Here is a 23,531-nt window from a genome sequence, read left to right as displayed (position 1 = left end):
AATTACACAAGTGGCCTTTTTCAAATTGGATAGTTCTATCAAAATTAGTTTCTTTTTTGCAGTGAATCAGTAAAGGGGCAAGTTAGAAATTTTAACATTTTTAGGCTTTGTTCAAAACATAAATGCAGGAAAAGTCTCATTCTTCTACATTTTCTTGGATTGTTATGGACTGATGCAGAAATGATTCATTTTTGCGTTCTTGTTGTAGGAAACCTATGTTGAAACAAGGAGGCTATAAAAGGTCAAGGATCCTTTCTAGACTATTTTTATGGCTCTGCCACAAAGGAGGTCACCCCAAAACCACATTACAGTGTTTGCACTGTAGATAAACCACTGGTGAAGAGGTAAGAGCAGGGATCTGTATCAGCCTGCAAGATACAAAAAGAAGTGGAGGTTAATTCAATGCTGAAAGTAGAAATCATGATTTTTTTTTTGTAGTGTGGGAATTAAACCAATACTTGATCACTAGAGATGCTACACCTTTGGGTCATAAGCAACTCATTTTAAGAAAATCAGTGACACAGAAAACATAACCACATGCAAGGTTTTATTAATGTAACATACAGTTAAAAAAATGTCAGTAAAAGTTAAAATCAGCTACCCTTGATCTGATCAATTGACATCAAATAACACTCAAGAAACCAATATTACCGTCCAAGACATCTGTTGGAAAATGTATTAATTAGATTTGAAGAGACTTCTATTTCTAAATTAGTTCTAGTGATTTTAAACATCATTTTATTTTACAGGTTTGCAAACAGCAGAACATTACTTCAGGTTTCAATGACCATATTCTCTTTGCCCATGCAAGGATTCAATTCTTTAACAGCAGATGAAATATTTAATATGTATTGTTGCACACCTTCTCAGTGCCATCAAGAACTTCCCAACATACACCAAACATACACTACTGAAATGAAGTTATTGGAGGGCCAAAAGCTAATCTGGGATCACAGGGAAATTGTTACAAAGATGTGGACCAAACACCAGCTAATAGAAGAACATGCTATTAAAACACAGCTTTCCCCACAGTGATTAACTTTGTTTAGCTATTTATTCTAATACATAACACATCTGCTGGATAGATACTGAGTTTATAACCACTTATTGTTAAGGAGGGTATATTTAAAACAAGGGGAATGAATAAAATGACCAGCATAGGTTCCAAATCTCCAGAAGTTAAATCACAGAAAAGTTTTTATTTTTAAAATACAGGTTGAAATGTACAGATGACATTGTATAAAAATGGTACCATACTACTTTTTAGTTTGTATATCAATCAAAATGAAATCTGATTTTTTTTTTGTAGGGGATGTCAGGGGATGTTTAAAAAAACAAACAGACATAAAACACAAAACACTACAATCATTTTTTTTCCCAATCTGGTAGCTAGATTTCCAAATGCTCACCAGATTATTCAACAGTCTGTGATTCAGAGAACGCTTCCCTTCAAATTCCTGTTTAACTGTGTTCTTAGGAGGGTGTAAAACCCAAAAGCTGTTCAATTGGTTTGTATCGCCACTCATCTGCTTCAAGGTCTTCTACAAGGCTGGACAGCTTCTCCATGCGAGACACCTGTTGATCTTAGGAGACACAAAAAAGCTTTATCTGCAAACTCATCAGTCTCTGTAAATAAAAGGCTACAGCCAGCATAGTGTCTTAGCAGATTTGATTTATGATGATATTTATATAATTACATAAAAAACATATTGTAACTTTGTGGATTTGTTGCAGTTGTCAGGGAAAAAATATTTTGCTTCAGGTCTGCTGGTATATCCTTGAACAAACATGAGTCATCATGCTGTTTAGCATTTTGTCATCAACTGGTTTGGACAGAAGAGAGTGTATCTTTAAAGCCAGACTAGCAGTGTGCGTGGCCACCCCTGGAAGCAGCACAAGCCATACATCTGTGACGCATGCTTTGCGCCAGGTTTCAGGTGCTTTTTCCAGGAGATTTCACACCATTCCTCTTAGAAAGCCTGGACAAGAATGTGCCTGCACTGGTCATCACACACAGTCCCAGCTCATCCCGTAAATATTAACATCAGGCAAGTAATACATCCAAAGCACAGCGGCCACATTCTCATCTTGTGAGGAAGTCCTTGTGACAAGCAGCATGAGAACACGTGCTGTCATGTCAGGATGAGCCCACAGGAAGGGCAGTAAGTGACGTGCTGGGACTCAATCAATGTAGTATCATCAACCACTACGAGTAGAGTTCTGTAGTGATGACACACTCCTGCCTACAGTACACTATCATATTTTAACCTCCTATCACAGAGAGCCTGGCAAACCTTTGCCTCCAACATACTAATGGCAGAAAGATGTTGTTCATGTGATAAGTGGGGCATATTGATTCTTTTTTCATAGTTACTGTATCTTTCATTTACGATCCATTTTCCAAAATTCATAACTAGGTGTATCACGCTTAGTCATGAATTATTAATCAAAATGATGCTAAAAACTTTTGATATCCATGCACTGCTACAGTTCCAAAAATATTCATGCACAAAAAGAATGATACTTGGTACATGTAATTCCTCCCAATCAATGGCAGGGCTCTCTGATGCTTTAAAACAAAACATGGGACATGATTTTATTGAAGAAAAACTTCAAAATTTAAAGCCAAAATAATTGTTAAGTTTGGAAAATACATTATTTCATGTAAACCAAGGTACATGCATAAGAGTTCCCCTAAGAATGGGTCAACAACTGGTAAACTTGTTTATTAATTAAATAAAGTCAAATTTACTACTGATAAATATATAAATGAAAGAGGTATTATAAATGAAGTTAGTTCTTTAAGAGACTAATCTCTCAGGTTGTTTGCCTTTGATATGGAACAGCAGAGAAGTTCTGTTTTGCATATAGATAACTTTGTATTCAAGCAAGAGAATCCTCAGATATCTGTAGGCATTTCCTTCTACATGGATTTCTACATTTGCAATTTATAATTTGATTCCTACAGAGCCTTACTAAGATATCTATTACACAATTGCTCACCGTTTTCTCACCGCTGTCAGAAAAACAATTATGCAGATTAGTTTTAAATGAGGGAACACACTACAAACACTAAGGAATTTAGCTTTATCAGAAACACAATAAAACTTGCACTTATAAAGTGCTATTTGCACATCAGAGGGCTCTTTACAATAGTAAAATAAATACCATGCACTTACAGCTATTTCTCTAAAATCCAGTGCTAACATTCAGCATTACAATTGCCTTACCATGCTTCACCTGCTTCAGAGTTGATGCAACTTGATAGCTGAATACTGACTCGCACAGAAATCGGTCAGAGCCATCTAAAAAAAAGCACAAGCACTTGTATTCAAAATCTACAATGACTTTTACAGAACCTACTAACCTGACAAGTGTTTAAGACCTTTGAAACATGTTCCAAAAACTAGCAAGGAACACCAAATTCGCGAGACATATTCTACATGGTTATTAGCTCTACATGCAGCCTATCCAATTCAAAATAAAAAAAAGAAAATGCACTGCATTCTATTAAGACCAAAACTTTGGAGGCAGCATTTGCTCAGCGCTATGATGCTTTCCAATCAACAACAAGAGGGCGAACATAATGTATGACTCATAGAAGAAACCATTAAGCTTACGTAAATGCCTTGCACATGCTACACAGTCTTGTTTATGAGATAAATGTGAACTGTAGGCACTATCAAGAATTTTTCTACCTACATCACAAACTTCTGTTGCAGGAGTGACGTTCTGAAACTTAATGGTCAGATGTTTCTGTCTTTTTGGGATTTACCTAAAGTTGCTGAATTTTCCATAATCAATGAGGTACATTTTGTTACCTCCATTACACACATCTGCGGTTACTGCTACTTGCATTAATCAATTACGATCTAACTTCCTACAGAGCCTACATCTTTCCTGGCAGTTGTTTGATCACTGTTCCCTGTTGTGTCCTGCCATTCTGAAACGCCCTGTGGCATCCACCATAAACGGACAATACAGGAAATGAAAACTGAGTGAGGCTGCAGAAGGTATTATGACTTTCAAGTGGAATATATTTACTTTTCTGTCATCAGATTATCATTCCACTGAAGTCCTCAAATTACTGCACCGTTTGAGATAAAAGAATAAAAGGTACAACACAGCAGTAGCTGTAGCCGGCTCTGACCTCTTCCATTTTCACTGCATTAACAAAACCCCCATCTTCCAAAACCAACATGAAACCTAAATAAGATTGTTTTGAAATGAATGCAAATTATTTTTATCCTTTTACTTTAAATCACTGTTCGTATATTTTTTTCACTCAGCTTTCAAGAAAAAAGCGTGGGGATAATGGTGTACAAGTAGCTGCCATTTACGGGATTTTTAATACTATTCAGAACGTCTTCACCGGCCATATCCCTCACAGTGGCGTGTTGGTTTTCCGAGAGCCGTACTGACCTTCCATCATTTCCCCGGCACCTTTGGGGTAGGTGTAGAGGACCTTTCGGGGCGGGATCAGCTCGGAGGCGCTGAACCCCGAGCCGGTGACGGAGCTTGCGCTGACACCCCCCGCAGAGGACGAGGAAGAGGAGGCCGCCATTCTCTTCCTCCACACCTGCACGACCCACAGTCCAACAAGAGGAAATGGCAGGCCTTTGTTAAAGAACACCAAAACCACAGCCTCAGAGCAACACAGCTTGAGTACTGACATGTAAGGCACCTGGATGTTACTGGCCTGTGAAGCTGTAAACCTTCAGCAGAATATGCATTAACTACGGGGTTAGTCAAAATGTTGTCGACAAGTATAAATGCCAATTATTTGACTAAAGTTTTGTTTTCTCCTCCACAGATGGCGAAGGATTGTAAGGTAACCATTAGAAACTTGGACAGTTTATTACAAATGAATGACATGGGTTCCTGTGACAAAAAAAGGTTTCAAACGGAAGCATAAATATCAAAGTTGGCGACAGCATTTCGACTGCGCAGGCGAGGTCCACTGCAGAAAGTTAGGTTGCAGCAGAAAACTCGCTTTAAAAAGGGGGCAATTCTGTTCTTAAAATTACCAGGCTCATCTTTCTCAGCTTTCTGGACAGCGATGTCAAAGGAAGCTTCGCTTGTAGTAAGCATTCAAAATCCTCCAAGGCATCGATAAAGCCAACCCAGAAGGAACAGTGAAACACAAACCAGAGGGCAGAGGGCTTGAAGGTTTAATCTGAATGAAAAGTTTATATGATCATAAAGAATGGCCTCCTCACTTTACCTTTCTTATACACTTATATTCGAGCTCATTTAAAGCCAGCTTTAATTATATGATGAGTGTGACGTGAACAACTGCGAACTTACTGAACTGGAAACTTCTAGCAACATCTATGACAAATCCAGAAGCACTGAAGAGGAGGGAATGGCATGTTATCACAAGAAAACTGATAAGTGGTTATTCTTTAAAAATTAGTACGGACTGTGTTCACACAAAACATACAGCAGGTTATTCATTTTTAGGATTGAGCGTTTGAATAAACAGGGATATGAAACATGAAATCCTTCAGGAAAACTCACTCCCCACCATTTCAAAATCAGCATCTGAAACCATTTAAATTAGTTCATTAAATTTTAAATGAAAAAGAAAATGCGGTGTCATCTGAATAATTACCGTTCCATTAAGATGTTTCAATATAATTAATTAAGGTGAGAAAAAAGCACAGGCTTTTAGGCACAACGTCGGTGTAAGTGTAAGACTAGCATCCTAGAACAATTAAAGGTTTTGAAAAGCTTCCAAGACACGCAAAAATATCCAAGATATCCCAGGCTAATCAAATCTTTAGAACCGAAGATTGCACTTCAACGTATAGGCTACATACCACGAAATTTAGCCTGAGCTGAAAACTTCAATACGAGACGTGACAGTGAGCAGATATCTGATCCTTATCGCCTCCACACGCACTAGCTGGCACTGAAACACGGTGTGCAGTTCGGCTGTGACGTGTTCTGCGTGCCGAGCAGGCGCCAACCAAGCTGTTTTGAAGGGCCTTTGTGGTCAAACTGTAGTGATCTCCAAGCATCACTGCCACCGAACAAAATCATCAAGTTCATTTAGCTCAGCGTCCTCTTTCCAAATAATAATTACATCCGTCAATACCAACACACAGGCACTTAATGTCCGCTTCGTGTTACCGCCCTAAAGATTTCGCAGTTTTCATGTTTAGGATCTCGGCTACATAACGAGATTTTTTTTTATACATATCTCCCTTTCACAATCTTCACAAGGTTGTACGTCAGGAATATAAGAACACATCGCCAGGTATCCGGACATAAGAGCTTCTTCCAATTCGTCTGAGATCAAACTGTAAGAGGAGTAAACCGTCTTTCCGTTTCCAGAGTCACCTTTTTTAGATCTAGAGACCCTCAAATCACATAGACCTACATCGGAAAACGACTGTCAGTTTCTGTTTATTGCACAACTGACAAGTTTCAGAAGGACACGCTCTAAGTAAATATACGTTTCATGGTTCAAAGGTGCATACCTACACTAATCTCGCATAACGTCTCTATTCGTAAATTCAAATTTTGTATAGAAAACACGCTTTAGGTTTTTACCGGACACAGTAAGAACGTTGCAGAACAAATCGTCACGTTTTAGAAAAGAAAACTTGATATACGTTTTATTTTTTTCTCCAAGAAATTTATTGAAATTGAAAAATGACATTATTTACCTTTACTCTTTTTAAACGGATATTCACACACCAAGTCTAGAGCAGTGTTCAAACTGCTTTACGGTACAGGGTCTTTACGACAGTGTGCCGTTTGATACTGGTTTCTCTCGCTGCCTGGTCAGGGTATTTTTCTTTGACTTTCCATCATCATTAGCAAAGCAGTTATGTTTGTAGTAGTTAAAATTATAGTTCAGGTTAATTAGTGCGTACATAATATAAACGATATGATTAAAACTGACTGCTAGTTATGTGGGTTTTAATGATTTGTTGTGAAAAATAAGTATAATTTATTCTGGAGCTCAATGTTCTGACGTGGTCTTCCAAGTGAGCGTTTCGGCGTCTTGAGTCATAAGCAGGAAGTTACTTTTACTGCGTAAATAAAACCACAAATTTAAGTTATTATTATGAGTCATGTTTCGATTTAATTACTTTTGTTTCTATTCCAGGATCATATCACATTTTCCTGCATTTAAAAAAAATATTGACAAATAATGTATTTGTAATTAACAAAACATGCTTGAACTGTAGGCATGCTGAATAAAAAGCTTTTTTTTAAAAATTTATTACCAAAAATTAAAGACTTCATGAATACATTTGTAATTAACATAAATCAGAATAAACTGTAATACAATACTTGATCGTGATCAAGTTTCGTGAATCAAGCTTCCTATCTAGATTTATCTGTCCAGTCTGGAACTATTTTGTGTTTAGTTTTGAGTGCTGTCCTCAAGCTGGCAAATCAAAGATGTCAATTCATACACTGTATATGACACTGTGAACGTAGGAGGCAGAGACAAGATGAGAATGAAGTTCTCATCTTCTCATTAAAATGGTCTAATAATACTCCTCTTTTTAGTACTTTTGAGGTGGAGCTGAAACACTATTTAAATTCTATAAACAATTTGAGAAATAATAAAGCAAGGAAAACATATGATATATGTAAAAAATACAATTTGATCACATAATTTACCTCATTACCTTTGGCGGTTAAATGTTTTTTTTTCTGTTTGTGTTTTTTCTCATGTACCTGTTTTTGATCCTCTGGTTGTAGTTGTATTTGTAAATTCTTTATACGTTTAATAAAAAAAGAAAAAGAAAAAAAGATGAGAATGAAGTGGTTTTGTGATAGGAACGCAAAGTTGAGGTGATTGTTTCCGTGCGGGGCGTTGTTGTGTGCTGTACCCCCCCCCCATGTTTGAGTTGAAGCGGTTTAATCGCAAACGTCGCGAGAATTGTAGTCAAGGTACTTCCATACAAAATAATTTCAAAACCCCGAAAAGGGGATAATCTTGGTGGCAATGACCTAACATTTATTTTCTATAGCCTACCGAGATATATCGCTAATATTCTAGTTAAGTGTACTGCACCTCAGGGGGGGCAGAATTGCCACCTGGCGCCGCAGTTCCAGCTGATCCAGGTTGGAATATGCCGGCGGTCTAGAATTCTAGAGACTCGAGAATTGTTCGGGAATTCGATGCTTGGTGGCTTCAGTTGCTAAAATTCCTCCAATTTGAAATAGTCGAATTGTAAGTTTTTCTAGTGGTAAATCGTTGTTTTTGTGTGTGTGTGTGTTTGGGCAGTATCCTGATATGACATTTTCTACCCGTCTTCCGTGAATTAGTACTTTTGAGAGTTTTGTGCGTCTTGGAAAGTGATAAGCATTTGACAAATTAAGTCATGTCTCTTAACACAGGGCCTGACCGATACGGGTCAGTGCAGTCTTTTAAATTAAAAAGGCTCCTGTTTCAGAATTATGTTTGTTTCGTGCACTTCATTCGGTTTACGATATCTAAGATTGTGTAGCTATTTCAAATGATGGCACTATGTGGCATTTATTAAGAACAATAAGTAAATTTAGTAATTGTAAGAATAAGGATTTTTGAAATTGCTTTTTGCCACATCGGAATAAAGTTCCACAAGCAAGACGTTGTTTTTTATTTTCGTTATTAATCATTACATGTAGCATAACTCGTGTTTTAATTTAATAATTTCGCTTTCAAAAGGTTTCATAGTTAGGGTTATGCTTCTATTACTTTCAGTATCTAAAAGTTATTTTTTGGTAAAACCTCCACTTTATAGAACATGTATTGTCCAGTGGTAACAATCGATGTTAAACTAATAATTTCATAGTGGTTTATAAATGAAAACAAGTAATTTATTTGGAGTGCTCATATATCCTTTATGTTTATCTCATTTTAAATTCCCATTTTTTAGATGGAGGTTTTACGACCTACTCTGATTAGCATTAATGGGAGAATTTACAGAAAAACTGCTGTCAAGGAACAGACTTTTCATTACGAAGGTGATGAAGAAGAAGACATTTCATACTCGGGTAAGTTCGCACCTTATCAGCAACTTTATAAGTCTACATTTAGAATCGTCGGTTATTTTTGTCATACCCACCCGATTTGGAATAGCCATTTGGTGAGTTTTTTTCCCCCGCGAAGTGTGAACAGACTCCTCTGATATCGCCTAATTTTTGCGCGGGGGTCTTTATTACGTCACGGGCACCGCAGCCTTGCGCCGGAGGTTCAGCGCTGATTGGAGGAGAGGCGCGTCCCTCGCGGACAGCACAGCGCGCCTGCATGCGCTCGGGAGGCCGCAGGGGTCGCTGTGTCGCTGAGAGAGTCTGGGGCGGTGAGTTGTAGTTGAGCTACGGGAATTGCGCACTACGGTCCCGTGAATCCCAATCCCAGTTTCGGAAAATTATCAAGTCAGATGATAGAAGCTAAAACCCGCGAGCTCAGCCCGGGTGAGAGTCTTTGCCTGTTGATCTGCTCAGGAGCCAATGTATCAGCTTCTGTAACGGAGAACAAAATATTCAACATTTGTAGCTTTTCAGAGGTATACTGTGTATCTTTATTGCAGGGGGACAATTCCAAATTTTATTTATTGAATCTAAGTATATTATAGCCTATCTCTCTTGGTCCATTTTGTAAAACAGTACAATGCAGATTGACCATCAGATCTATAATCTGTGAGAGTTTTGAATTCATAGTTAGCATTATCTTTGGAAATGTTTTCTTTTCTGCTGTAGTGTTGCATAAATTAAATACGCTGTTCTTTTTCGTTTTCTTATGTTTATGCTTTAATTTGTATAGTTGCGTATGCCAAAGGCAGATTTGCTGGAAATGTGCTCTCAATCCTCCTCTGGACTCGGCTGTGTCTCTTTCCCTTTTCAGCCAGGATCGACTGTGCTGACGAGCCCTGCGACTCTGTCAGCGTGGAACAGACAGAAAAGGGGTTTCGCTGTGCCATAGATGTTCCCAGTGTCCTGTACAAGTTGGTGCATTAGATTGGAATCCTTCAGAATTCGTGACATTTACTAACAGTGTTTGATCTCTGAGTTTTCCGAACGAAAATATTCATGACGTACCGTCTGTATGTACTCTGGGAAAAAATACATTTCTGTATCAAGAAGTCCACTAAGGAGCTTGATTTCTGTATAGAAATTTCTTACATTTGCTGACGGTTTGCAGAAAATACAAAATAAGTGACCTTTGAAAGGATGGAATGCACTATGCACTGTTTAGTAATATTTGTGTTCCACCACTGTGCCCAAAGATTGCAATAGATGATCAATTGGAGTCTTAGGCCCTAAGAGATATAGAGTATTTGAGTATGCCTGTACGTAACTGACAGGTGTTTTACCAAAGGTGATATATAGGAGACCAGAAACCAAAAAAATGACCTTTTTGCCCTCTGTGATTTTCAAAGGTATATTATAGGAAGAAAAGGAGAGACCAGGAAGAGGCTGGAGTCTGAAACCCAGACTTCAATCACCATTCCGAAACAGGGGGTCGAGGGACAGATAGGTGAGTTTGACATGGGCACTATGCACCTGGCTACAGGCACGTCTTCTTCTTTGTGAAACAGTGTCAAGGTAATGTCTGTAGCTCATTTGTACAGTACTGCTGACCTGGCCATCCTGACTAGCTCTGATAGCTTTGGAGATACAGAGGATTGCGCCATTGTTCTTGCAGTGTGTGTTACAGCTGTTTAATCAATTACAGTATGAATGTAGTAACTACATATGAAACTCATTAAAAAAGGCTAAGGCTGCTGCTGGAAGAGGTGTTAGTGGGGCCAGTAGGGGGCGCTCACCCTGTGGTCTGTGTGGATCCTAATGCCTCAGTACAGTGCCAGGATCACTATATTGTAAAAAGGCTCCGTCCTTCAGATGAGACGTAAAACCAAGGTCCTGACTCTCTGTGGTCATTATAACTCCCCGGGCGTTTCTCAAAAAGAGTAGGGGTGTTACCCCGGCGTCCTGGCCAAATTTCCCATTGGCCTTTATCAATCAGGGCCTCCTAGTAATCCCCATCTCTGAACTGGCTTCATCACTCTGCTCTCCTCCCCACTGATAGCTGATGTGTGGTGAGCATTCTGGCGCACTATGGCTACCGTCGCATCATTCAGGTTTTGCTGCACATTGGTGTTGGTGGAGGGGAGTCCCCATTACTTGTAAAGCGCTTTGAGTGGAGTGTCCAGCAAAGCGCTACATAAGTGTAAGCAATTATTATTATGAAAAGTACAGGCTGTATAGGGTTTACACCCCAAGCCCTGTCCCACAAGGAATCTTAATCTGTAATGTCTTGATTAGGGTTGCATTTATTAAGGTAGTGTGCTTCTCTATGCCTGTTTTGTCATTAACGGCTTTTAGTAGTAGAAGTTGTCTTGATTTTTACTTGTGTCTTATTGAGTTTTGCCTCTTGCTGTTTCTTCTGTCCTTGTCCAGTGATCACTGGTCAGCAGCGGGCTGCGGTGATTTCTGCTTTCACCCGCATTGAGGTTCTGATCGAGAGCTTTCGCAGGAAGCAGCCGTTCACTCACTTCCTGTCCTTCCCTCTGAACCACTCCAGCATCCAGGAGCGATTTCTGCAGTTTAAAGAGGAGGTCCTGGAGCAGTGTTCCCAGGTAGAGTTACAATAAAGAAATATATTAACCCCTGTGATCATTTCTGAGAAGATAAGGGGTCTGGGGGCTGATTAGAAATAGAGAACTGGATTAGTGGAACAAAAGGTTTGTGATAAACCGAAGGCTTGAACGCGGATTCTTCTAATGTTCTAAAAGGTGTGATCTTTCTTCTCTCACTTGATGGGGTCAGAACTGTTTCGCTACAAAGCGCAAAGTGTTAATTGAAAATCATTAAATTGTTAGTACATAATACTGTTTTGTGGTTTTAATTTAAGAAATTAAATAAATCTCCCTTAGTGCTTGTTGCATACGTTACAAAGTCTAAACTTTGATGAATGATTTTGGAGGAAAAATGGATTTCTGTTTTATATGTAGGTGGCATGTCAGGTAGATGCAGGAGGTTGCTGTCAAGCTTGTATTTAGGTATTTCTTCCCGTTTTATTTTAAGGACCGCGGAGTGGACAGCAGCATCTTTCAGAACCCAGCCAAGCTGCACCTGACTATTGGCACACTGGCTCTGCTCAGTGACATGGAAGTGACCAAGGCATGCGACTTGGCACAGCAGTGGCAGGGCTTTATCAAGTGGGTGTCAGTCTTCTCGTGTGAAGATGTTTGGTAGCTGCAGCAATGTGACAATGGTTCTGTCCTGTGTGCCTTTGTGTTGCACTGCACTGTGGTTGGCACATCTCTGGGCTAGTTGTGGTCCACGGTGTCCCAGCACACCTTCTAGCAGTTTTGACAAGCCTGTAAGAACTGCAGTTCCTGTGTGTGAATATAGTAAATGGAAATAAACTACATAGTGGATCAACAGCTATTAAAACCTTTTACATTTAAGAACTCTGCATCTCTGGTTTTGGGAAAAGTATGGTTTCAGGATCTGTTCTGAAGTGACAAGCGCCGGTCCGTCTTGCTTCGTTTTTTGTGTTAACCAGGCGAGAGAAGTGATTGTATCCACACTGGCTGCTGTTCTGCTTTTACAGGGATGTCACTGGAGGACAGCCCCTTCCCCTGGAGGTGGTGGGGATTGAATACATGAACGACGATCCTGCCATGGTGGACGTTCTGTACGCCAAAGTCCAGCCGAAAGATGGGTCTGACAAGTAGGTCTTTCCAGTTGCCAAAGCCTATGTCTTTCCCTTCTGTGGCAGTCCGCGGGGGCGTGCCCAGCGTGGAGGTGGAGCCCTGGAGGGAGGGCGACTCCTCGCCTTTGTCGTCACGGCTGTTCCAGCTACTAGAGGATGAGCCGCGGCTGTGAAGGCTCTATACAGGCCCACTGGACCCCCCCCCCGAAGGGACGAGTGGGGCAGACCCCCCGGAAGGGGAGGATCTTTTCACCAGCAGTGCCGGAGGGGATTGTACCTGCATAAGGCGTTCTTTTTCTTGGTCTTTTTTTTTTCCCGTCACATATCTTCACCAGGACAGGCAGACCTTTTTCACACACTGAGTTCTTGTTTTGTTTTTGCCTTACGCGCCCTGCTTCGCTCCACCAGACAGGACCCCGCTGAATAGAAGAAGTCCAGTCGGGTCGCCGCTGTGCTGGCGGTACTTCTTTTTCCCCAGGCTGGATCCCGTTACATAGGGTAAGCCCAGCCTGGAGGTCGCGATGCACAGCGGAACACCTTTCTTTTTGATTTTGGGTCGTTTTCACCCCTTTTCTGTGTTATTTTCAGTTGTTGCTAACCTCACACCGGTGCTTCTGTCCCTCAGTTAGGGGCGTTGACTTTTTACCGGTGCTCGACGCGTCTCCGCCCACTCCCACACTGTTACACTTCTCGTAGGACGCCTTTCAGTGCTGCTCTGAGACTGATCGTTGTGCACAGCAAAAAAGTCTCGGTAGGGTGGCTCGAAGAACTATTCATGTAGTGTATTACATTCATGATGTGGTGTCTTGGCTGCCTGCAAGCATGAGTATTTTCTGTATCTCTCTTCCCTGCAGGCTGCAAGCCATTTCAGACAGGCTGGTGGAGCACTTTGTGTCATCCGGCCTGATGATTAAAGAATGGGACAGAGTCAAGCTTCATGCCACTGTCATGAACACGCTGTTCAGAAAGGACCCCTCTGGTAATGTATTTCAGCATCGTAGACCAACAAATCTGCTGAAAGGCACGGCATTTTTATTTCCTGATAGCTCTACAGGTGTATCTATAATAATAATAATAATAATAATTAATAAATGTATTGCACATATAAATAATCAGTTTGATCCCAAAAGTGTTTCACATATAGGAAGAGACCTACTTCTTCCACCTCTGAAATACAACACCCTCCTGGTTTATGCAAGGCAGCCTTTTGTGCCAGCAACCCCTTGAGTCAGCAGATCAACCGGAGAAGTGAGAAATTGCTTCACTAATTGAATTGAACCTTAGGGAGGCCAGACTGTACTAGCCCAGAATGGAATTTAGAACAGGTCAATGAGGTTAACATCCCCACTCTTACGACCAGGGCCACGGCCTCTTTAATGAACTGGCAGTCAAGGCCTCAGTTTACAGTCTCATGCAAAGGAGGTTCAGTGAGGTTCTGTGCCGGATTCTTAATGAAGCGAGAGTTGGGGTCTAGTTTTCAGATAAAGACTGGATGCGCTTGGGCTTTTGCATGTACAGTGCCTTCAGAAAGTATTCACCCCCTTGAATTTTTCCACATTTTGTTCCTGGTACACCTCCAAATTGTAACACATTGAAATATTTTTTTTCTCCTTTAAATAACACAATTAATTCAACACATTTATGAGTCAAACAAATATTTTCTATTCAAGAACATTCGTTTCTCCCGTTTCTCCAGAATGAAAGACTTTCATTTCTCGTTTACAAAAGGATTCACCCCCCCCCCCCAGTCAATACTTTGTACATAGTACAATACTTAGCAATTACAGCCGTGAGTCTTCTTGGGTATATCTGTATGAGCTTTGCACATTCAGATTGTGGGATATTTACCCATTCTTCAATGCAAATTTGCTCCAACTCTGCCAAATTAGATGGAGAGTGTCAGTGCACAGCAATTTTCAGGTCATACCAGAGATTTTCAATTGGATTCAAGTCTGGGCTCTGGCCATTCCAGAATACTAACCTTCTTTTTTTCAAGCCATTCCTTGATAGTTTTTGCCATGTGCTTTGGGTCATTGTCCTGCTGGAAAATTAATCTTCGCCCTAAATGCAGATCTCTGGCTGACTGAAACAGGTTCTCCTCAAGGACTTGCCTTTCTTTGGCTTCATCCATGTTGCCTTTGATGGCAACAAGCTTTCCAGTTCCTCCTGCTGAAAAGAAACCCCGGAGCATGATGCTGCCACCACCATGCTTGACAGTAGGGATGGTGTTACCTGGGTGTTGGGCTGTATTTGGTTTGCGCCAAACATAGCGCTTTGCTTTCAGGCCAAAGAGCTCAGCTTTAGTCTCATCAGACTACAACATTTTCTTCCAAAAGGTTTCAGGTTTTGTCACATGGCTTCTAGCAAACTCCAGGTGTGACTTAATGTTGGCCTTTCTCAGAAGTGGCTTCCTTCTAGCCACTCTCCCAAAGAGGCCGAAGTGCTGAAGAGATTGTTGATGTCTGGACAGTTTCTCCAGTTTCAGCCAAAAGAGTTGGTTCTTGTCAGTGTTGTAGCTGGCCTCTTGGTCTCTTCTCTGAGAATTGCCCTTCTTGTCCGGTTGCTCAATTTGGTAGGACAGCCTGATCTTAGTAGTGTCTGGGTTGTGCCATGTTTTTTCCATTTTGTTACAGTGGACTTCACGGTGCTCGTTGGAAGGTTCTTTTTATATCCTTCTCCAGCTTTTTTCCTCCTAACAACTTCTCGAAGTTTCACAGGCAGCTCCTTGGTCTTCATGACAGCAGGTCTTGATCTGATCTGCTGTTTTAGTTGTGAGACCTCACAGTCAGTGATATTTATTATTAACCTTGTTAATGTATTTAGTGTGATACCTCTCAAAATAATTGAATACCTCACCCAACTTAGGTTGTTAAAACAAAGGGGGTGAATACGTATCAATTAAGTAATCTTCATATTTTAATTTTTTATATAATTCTGAAGACATCTAAATGCTTTATTTCATTTCAACATTATAGAGAATTACTTCTACAGGAGTGGAAAAAATCCCATTTAAATATGCTTTAATTTGACTTTGCAACACAGCAGAACGAGAAACAATCAATGGGGGGTGAATACTTTCTGAAGGCACTGTATATTGTCTGTCTTTGTGGTTTCTAAACAGAATTTTGAAATGACAGTGATCCATTTATCTCCCTCAGTGTTCTTGTGAGACAGGAGATAGTTCTGTTGGAAAAAGATATCATCTCCCTGCAGTGATTCCTTGTGATTGATAAGCATGTGGACCAGGTATTGCTATGATCTGGTTGCTATGGAAGACCTGATGCCCACGTCAGTAAGGGTTTTGCTGACTGCAGACTTCCACATCTGAGAGTGAAGTGTCTTTGGTTTTCATTGTGGTGCCAGATTCATGTTTAGAAAATGGTAACGCTCCAGCTGCCCATGTGCACATCCTTACTGACAACATCAGAGGAGAAATACCTGCATGTTACCATGGGCACACCTGTCAGAAAATATTTAGGGGCACTTACAGGACTTCAGGTGTACCTGTCCAAAGGAAAGATCACCAGATTTCCTTATGTGTAGCTGAGAGTTCAGTGGAGGAATTAGACATAACAACTCTGTTGTACTGCTGATAGTGGGCCAACCTGTCACTTCTTTAATATGGAAAAGACTTGTTGCCCAATAGGAACACTTTGCACTCTGCATGATCGCACTGCTTGATAGCACTGCTGCATGTTTTAGTATTCCAGTGTTATACAGTGCCCCTCTTAGTAAATTGGCTGTTTTTTTAGTTTGGCATATTGATTCTTGAGATCAGTATGTGTTTGCCAGCCCAGACTCTTTTGTGCTTCAGCACGGATTGCCTTGGAATTGATCTGGAATGGGATCCCAGCCCTGATGACGAGCGGCAAGACACTCTAATAAAAATGTTGCGCTCTGGCCAGCAGCGAGAAGTGGGCATCTCGGAGAGCGCGGTCCCCGCTTGCCTTGCCAGCCCTGTGTGTCACTGTGAGAGCAGCATGTTTTGAACAGGGCCAACAATGGGCTCTTTCAGTAGGAAATGGATCACATCCAACCCAGAGGACTGGCATTTGGCTCCCCAACATGAGTTCACACAAAGCTGTCTGCAGATCACAAAGCCCTGGTCTGACAGGAGCTCTGTTTTCCAAGGATGGACACTGGTTTCATCGCGCCTTTGTTCGTGTCCTTTTTCATGTTTGTCAACAACACATATTTTGCGCGTCTCTCTATCACAAAAATGGAAAATAAAGGCCTTCCCTCTTTCAAACCATCAGAAACCTCCCATCCTTCTGGAGAAAGATGAGTTATTTGTGCCCAATTGCAGTACAGCATAGAAAATGTACTTTAATAAAATATTTCCTTTTTCTCTAACTTCTTATTGCACGTCGATGTAAGTTCACAGTGTACCTCAGCATAGCTGAGGGAGGAAGTGATGCCTGTGTGCTGAATATGTTTTTGCCTTGTAGCTGAGGACAAAGGGGGTCCTGCTGCAGGAAGGCAGAATATGAGGGATCGGGAGTCATTTGATGCACGAAACATTTTAAAGGTCAGAAATTATAATTCAAATACTGTTCTCAATGCTTTATGTAGTTGCCAAGTTCTTGGGATGTTTTAGCTATTGTTTGTGCTTTGTGGCTGCCCCCTAGTGGCAGTTATTAATTATTACCACAGCACGCAAGTCTCCAGCAGCACACGAAGCATTTATGCTTTCCATGAATGTCTGTGCATCAGTAATTGTGGGTTACAGATGACCTTCCAAAGAAAAAAAAACTGCAGCACCTCACAGTCTCATATGGCTTTGGTTCCCGTGAGTAAATAAAGCAAGAAATAATTCCATTGTATGTTTTAAAGACGTACAGAACTCAAAAGCCAATGGCAATGTCTTTTTATTTTCAAATTCAAGTTTATTTGTCATTCCAGCCATATACAAGTATACAAAGGAGCGGGATATCGTTCTGCAGCTCTATGGTGCGAATACAGACAAGGCACTGACAAGACAATGCTATAGACAATGTAGAGAGACATTTCTGACAGGGTACAGGGTACATAAAGTGCAGTGTGCATAGTGCAATTTACTTTACAGGATTGTGCAAAGAATACATCAGACAGTATGCCTGACATTAGGCAAAAAAGAACCAGATTTGGAGTAGGTGCAGTAAGGCACCTAACATATTTTGATAAGTTTGCATTTTAAATACCTTGCTTTATTGGCTGTATATTTGTACAAATTTACAAAATCTTTTCCTCTTCAAACCTATTTTTTAAACAGAGTAGCACTGTACTGAATCTAACGATTTTTTATTTAAAGTCAGGAGTGTGCCTTTGCACATTATAGTGACAGGAAATTACTAGCCACAGAAGTAATGCTGTGCTTTTCCTTATTCAGTGTTGGCACTACCAATATTAATAATGCTAATAATCTTGAGGTAAGTGTTGTCATTGCTGTGAGCCTGCTGAAAAACTAAAGCTAGCCCACTGCTATCTTGCACTGAGGATCAGAGAAACGGGAGAGTGTCTGGACAGTGCTCAGCACACAGTAACCATAGTAACATCTTTGTGCTTTGTGAGAAACGATGTCCTGCGTGCCATTCTTAGGCCCTGCTGGAGCTGTCTGAGGGAGTGACAGATCTGAACAACCAAGGACCCAATATCTGGGTTATTTTTAGAGGTGCTTACTTTCTTTTGAAGTAGTAATTAATGGGCTTTGTCAAATAATTACTTCAGGTATGTGAATGTTTTAGATCAAAATGGCAAAACTAAAAAATATATAGAAAGATAAAAGGTTTGATTAGGCTTCTGAAATATGTTCAAATAAATATATGACATACATTCTGCTGCAAAGTTTTTCTTCACTGTGCAATCCTCCATGTGTGGAAAGTCCTTTGTCACAGACAAACAGGTTGAATTCTGACCTTTGTTAATAACCATTTTATTTCTTTCTTCTGTGGACAAGTTGAGTCCTGTCTTTAGCAAAATTGATTTGTATTTACTAGCAGAACATCTTAGGTTTTATTGAGAAGTGAATGACATTTGTAGCTCCAATGGGTGCAAATTAGAGGTCCTGAAGACAAATGTTGACTGTAAGTTATTTTAAAATGCAGTAGTAATTCTTGGTTGCTAGCTTTCAATCCAAGTGCTTTCTGCTTTTCAGAAGTTTGGAACATATTACTTTGGGGAATTTGACCTGAATTCAGTCCACATCTCCCAGAGATATTCAACAGATGGCTCTGGGTACTACACCTCTTCGGGGGTTGTGACATTCTCATGAAGACGTCTTCTCGGCTGGGCTTCATTCTGACTGAAACACAGGAGTTGGGAACAATCAAGGATTCATGAGAAAGCACAGCGATTCATGGTTGACCCGTTCAGAAGGTTAACTGGTTCCACAAGTTTAGTAGTCTTCTTGAATGTTTTGCTGAAAAACCAAAGCCTGTTTTTTTCAGTTCTAAATGAGGGTGCTTTTTATCGTCGGATGGTCATTCATTTAGAGATGACCTCTGAGGTCGCAATTTTGTCATTAAATCTTTTTCTTTCCTGTGTTCTTGCTTCTGCATCTTTCCTGGGCTAGGATGCTATACTGATCACCCAGCAGGTGTCGCCAGAGAGTACTATTTGATAGGAATGTGGGAATGAAGGGAAATGAAGAGCGAGGAATAGCTCAAGTCTGATAAAATCACTGGAATGACAAGGTGTCCTAGTTCAGCCTAAGATTAAAAAAAAGTGTCTGAGCTGCTGTGGCGTTTGAAATTGACTTTCTCTGCTGTGGTGTGCACTACTCGCAACTCAAATCGAAAGTTCTTGGAAGAACTCCATTTACAGATAAAAGCTGTTCAATTTAAAATTGGAAATGGTTTGATTTATTGCTGGAGGATACAGAAAAAGAGTCTGAGTTGCCTCTAGTACTTTATAAAATTTTGTAGTTCTAAAATACTAAGCCTTGCTCGGAGGTAGTGGTCTTTAACTCTGTTAGACCGTTTTACTTCGTAATGGGGTGGAAGTAACACTTAAAAGCTATTTTCAACAATTTTATGAAAATAGTTTTTATCGTGCATTTCTAAAATGACTTAATGTGCTTAAAACTATAAATAGACGAGATGGAATTAATGCAAACACCATGTGTTTGACAGCGAGTTACAAAAAGACGCACGGTACTTGGATCACAGATCCAGCTTGGGTGCCAACTAAATAGTCTGAGAAAGATTTAAAACTGGCTGATTAAAAAGTGAGACTTGTTTAAAGAGCAAAGCCGCTTTGATTTGATATGAATGCTGCTGGAATGTAAAATGTAATTCAGTGCGCGGACTGGCCACAATATTAGGGACCCCCAGTGAAATGAACACATAGCCTCTTTCAGTGACAGTGTCTCCACTCACCTTCCCTGTCCAGAACAGCCCCCAGGTCTCAGCCCTTTGAAGCTGACAGAACCAGAGGAATAGGCTAGGAAATCCCAAACACCATTCCCAAAGGCAGTCCTGCTAGGAAAACATGATCAGATGGGAGTGCAAATTATGAATTTATGGGACACATGACACAGCCTGCGTGCGCGGAGCTCCAGTGTAATATTTGGTGGGGGTTCCTAGTATGTTGACCAGGGAGTGTATTAAGTATAAGTATGAACACCCGGTACTGAATGCTAAGCTCCCCCAGGACTATTTTGAATTTAAGCTGGTTCTTGCTAGAAAAGCCAGAGGGGGACATGTTTTTGTGAGTGTAATCTTTGCACAAAAATAAAGATGAAAATATAAAACTGTACAAGCTTTTACTGTCTTATATTTAGATATTCAAGACTGTGGAACGATCTAATTATAACATTTCCTTTTTAATGTGTAATTCAGACTTATTTTAATTAAACATTGTAATATGTTATCAAATTCCATGTGTTATCTGAAAACAAACGCAGGAATAACAGATTCAATAGTTATGATACCACTCAACATCATTTTATTATAATAAACTGTATTTTTTATAGTGCCAGTAAAAGCAATCATCATCATCATTTCACTGTATTTCGCAAACTTTTAAGTAAGAGCTGTAGGGAGTTTTCAGATTTACAAAGACTGCACTTAATTTAGTGTAGTATTTCTATAAACTGCAAGCAGAGGCTAATTAAAGCGGTGCATTTGCTTGTAAAATTAGCTTTTAGGAATAATGTGGTATAAGCTGCTGACCTTTTTTCAGCTTGTCAGCTCTGAATTAATGCAGTTTTATGAAGGCTCTGTAGCATCGCATCATGCTGTTGCAGCCTTGCTCGGCGAGCCATCTGCTAAAAATTCATCCTTGAAGAATTACTTGGGGACTTGAGCTGTTTGTGATGCAGCGGCTGACTTCAGGTGGGAGAGAGTCGGCAGCTATTCCACTATAGAAGGAAAATCCTTAATTTCTTTGTGACGTCTTTGTATGTGTGCAGGCAGAAATGGACATATACAATATGAATTATCAAATTACAGGCTCTAGGTATTCAGGGAAATGTGTGTTTAGGTTGAGAATTGGCTTATGAATAGAAAGAAAATTAGAGTTAAGGGGTGAATGCTCAAATTGGGGTGATGTAATTAGTGGAGTATCAGTGATCTGTAATATGATCACTGCTCTTCCAAGTCTTCCTAGATTCCTCTAAATATACAGTAAACTGCTCAGACCCAGTTAATACCAAATTAGGAGGATTGCTTAATAGGAGATGCAAATTAAATTCAGAAAGACTTAATATAATAAAGACAATAAAATTCAAGATTTGGCAAACATCTAGGAGATGACATTTAATGTAAACAAGTGCAGGTGGAAAAAATTGATACAAAATGGGAAATTCTGAGCTAGAATAGTTATGCAAAATACTTTATCTTGATTCATCATTTGTATCTTCTGGTTGATGTGGTGAAGTAACTAAAACGCAAAAACAGAATATTGGGATATATACTGTAGTTCTATAAATTAAGGGTTGTTATATAAAAATTGCACAATGCATTAGTAAGGCCTTAATTATAATGTTTTGACAACACTATAAAAGTTATTGTTGCTCTGGAATTCAGTGAGATCAGAGCAACCATATACATTCTGGAGCTTAAGGGAATAACATACAGTGGCAGGCTGAAAGAGCTGAACCTCTTTCAGCTAGGGACCAGAAATATGATTTCTTTAGGTAGATATCCTAGTCTTAACCAGTACCAATAGATTAATACCATTCAGAGAATGAAATACATAGAAATAAAAAAGCTTAATTAGTTCACAAATCAGGAAAGGCCAGAGGTCATTTTTGTTTTCAGAGGCTTTCATGTAATTTTTCTTAGTAAAATACAACCTCCCTTTGCCGTAATTATTTTGGGATTTATGTTATTCTGAGTTCTTTAGGAAACAGTGTCTGAGAGTTGTGCAGTTCCAGTGGTGATATAGCTGAGGCATTGCTTCTTCTGTAATATTGAAGTTTTTTCCCCTACTTAATTATCTGTTGTCTTCCTGCAGTGAACCGTGCTGATAATAGCCCTAAAGGTTTAAGTCTACTCAAATGTCCCTTTCAGAGGATCTTACATATACTGAACCTTAATAAATCTACTAGTTCTAAAGCACATATCTGGGTCCTCATCCATACAGATTTATCTGATCTTCACATTATATTTTTAGATTGATTTATTGACATGGGGCAAACTAACTGGAGTAATATTGTGGATTCCTGGTTTAAAGCTGCAACAAATTAAAAAAATATGTATGATCTATTGTTTAGTTTTGGTAGCTTCAGGGCAACAACTTACCAACATTTGTCCCATCCTATTAATCTTTGCCTTCCTCAGCTCCTATAGTATAAAATATAGACAACAACACTATATGTAGTTTTTCAAGGAAACTGTTCAATACAGAGGCATAGATGCAAAAGAACTTATAAAGGAAGCATAAAGTGTCTACTATGATATTCTCAGGCATGATGTAAAAGTCATCTACAGAATCAGTGCCTAAACTATTCTCTATTTCAGTGGGTAACTCTCCACTCTGAAGCTCTACTATAGCATTGTTGGCACTGTGGTTCACCTGAGTGAAATCCGCAGAATTGCTGATACTGCAATAGTAAGCAATCACCCTCTTTGGCTGTGTGGTGCAGTAGAACTTGTAGACTTCGACGGTTCCCGTTTGCTGAGGAAAGCAGAAACTGAGCAAGCTGAGGCAGAGCCGATATCACTTTTAAGACAGTGTCATGAGAAACACAGAGTAATGTGGTTTTAAGAGATGATAGAATGAAACATTTATATGAATAGAAATGGAAAGCGCTTTGCCAAAATAGGAATTCAAAATGTAAGTAAATAATTAAATTGCTATGTAAATATTTGTGGCCATATTAGGTTTCGATGATCTCAGTCCTTCTTCAAGTAATTCTTACCTCTTCCATATTGATGCGTAATGTAATATAATAGTAATATATCATCAAGAGTAAAGAATGGAAAAACTACTTTAGTTGTATAAAACTTGAGCAATACTATGTACAGATATACAAATATTGTACAGTATGCTACCCAGTTACAGTTAAAGATCAGATTTCACTGGAAGGTTTCATTTTGTTTTTTAAATTTTATTAAAAATAACAAAAATGGCTATTTTTTGTTATTATATACCTATCATGTGCACTTTCGCCATAGGATCACCAACTGCACTGAAAACACTGCAATTGACAGACCTGTCAAACAGGCTGTTGCCGTAACAATGAGGTATGGACGGAAATCAGTCCCACCTGACATCCTTAATACATGGTATTTAAGACCTGCCCTGGCGATACTGAGGCTCTTAGTTTAAGTGTGTTTTTCGCCCGGTCTTGGCATTTTTCCATGAGCTTCCTCGTTTTGGCTGTGTTTGGCTTTTGGACTTTTCCATTTGGATTTCCCTCTGGCTTGTTGCTTGT

General features: G+C 39.8%; 2 protein-coding genes across 8 annotated transcripts; one reads left to right on the top strand and one right to left on the bottom strand.

Annotated features, from left to right (window-relative positions):
• Nucleotides 1-231: 231 nt before the first annotated feature.
• On the bottom strand, nt 232-9,135 carry anapc16 (anaphase promoting complex subunit 16). Of its 4 annotated transcripts, XR_016091068.1 has the most exons (5): nt 9,078-9,135; nt 4,423-4,579; nt 3,231-3,305; nt 1,410-1,583; nt 232-368 (listed from the first exon to the last, which is right to left on the bottom strand). XR_016091068.1 is itself a non-coding variant. In XM_088916555.1 (4 exons), the coding sequence occupies exons 1-4, from the start codon at nt 9,093-9,095 to the stop codon at nt 1,474-1,476; spliced, it is 360 nt and encodes a 119-aa protein (XP_088772681.1). In that variant the 5' UTR covers nt 9,096-9,135; the 3' UTR covers nt 535-1,473. The 4 variants fall into 4 exon arrangements, 3 of the variants coding, with proteins under 3 accessions (XP_088772681.1, XP_088772682.1, XP_088772683.1); XM_088916555.1 differs by lacking the exon at nt 232-368 and having other exon boundaries at nt 535-1,583; XM_088916556.1 differs by lacking the exons at nt 232-368; nt 9,078-9,135 and adding an exon at nt 6,675-6,753 and having other exon boundaries at nt 535-1,583.
• On the top strand, nt 6,234-20,407 carry ascc1 (activating signal cointegrator 1 complex subunit 1). 4 transcript variants are annotated; one of them, XM_088916554.1, is made up of 10 exons: nt 6,234-6,307; nt 8,889-9,006; nt 9,857-9,956; nt 10,392-10,489; nt 11,413-11,591; nt 12,040-12,173; nt 12,572-12,691; nt 13,528-13,652; nt 17,122-17,201; nt 18,807-20,407. In XM_088916554.1, the coding sequence occupies exons 2-10, from the start codon at nt 8,889-8,891 to the stop codon at nt 18,921-18,923; spliced, it is 1,071 nt and encodes a 356-aa protein (XP_088772680.1). In that variant the 5' UTR covers nt 6,234-6,307; the 3' UTR covers nt 18,924-20,407. The 4 variants fall into 4 exon arrangements, with proteins under 4 accessions (XP_088772680.1, XP_088772676.1, XP_088772677.1 ...); XM_088916550.1 differs by lacking the exon at nt 6,234-6,307 and adding an exon at nt 7,857-8,200; XM_088916551.1 differs by lacking the exon at nt 6,234-6,307 and adding an exon at nt 7,868-7,917.
• The last annotated feature ends 3,124 nt before the right edge of the window (nt 20,408-23,531 follow it).

This window comes from Atractosteus spatula, chromosome 5 (assembly GCF_055471065.1).
Source record: "Atractosteus spatula isolate fAtrSpa1 chromosome 5, fAtrSpa1.hap1, whole genome shotgun sequence".
Taxonomy (NCBI): domain Eukaryota; kingdom Metazoa; phylum Chordata; class Actinopteri; order Semionotiformes; family Lepisosteidae; genus Atractosteus; species Atractosteus spatula.
The sequence above is the reverse complement of the archived record's forward strand: the minus strand, read 5'-3'. Positions and strand labels throughout refer to the sequence as shown.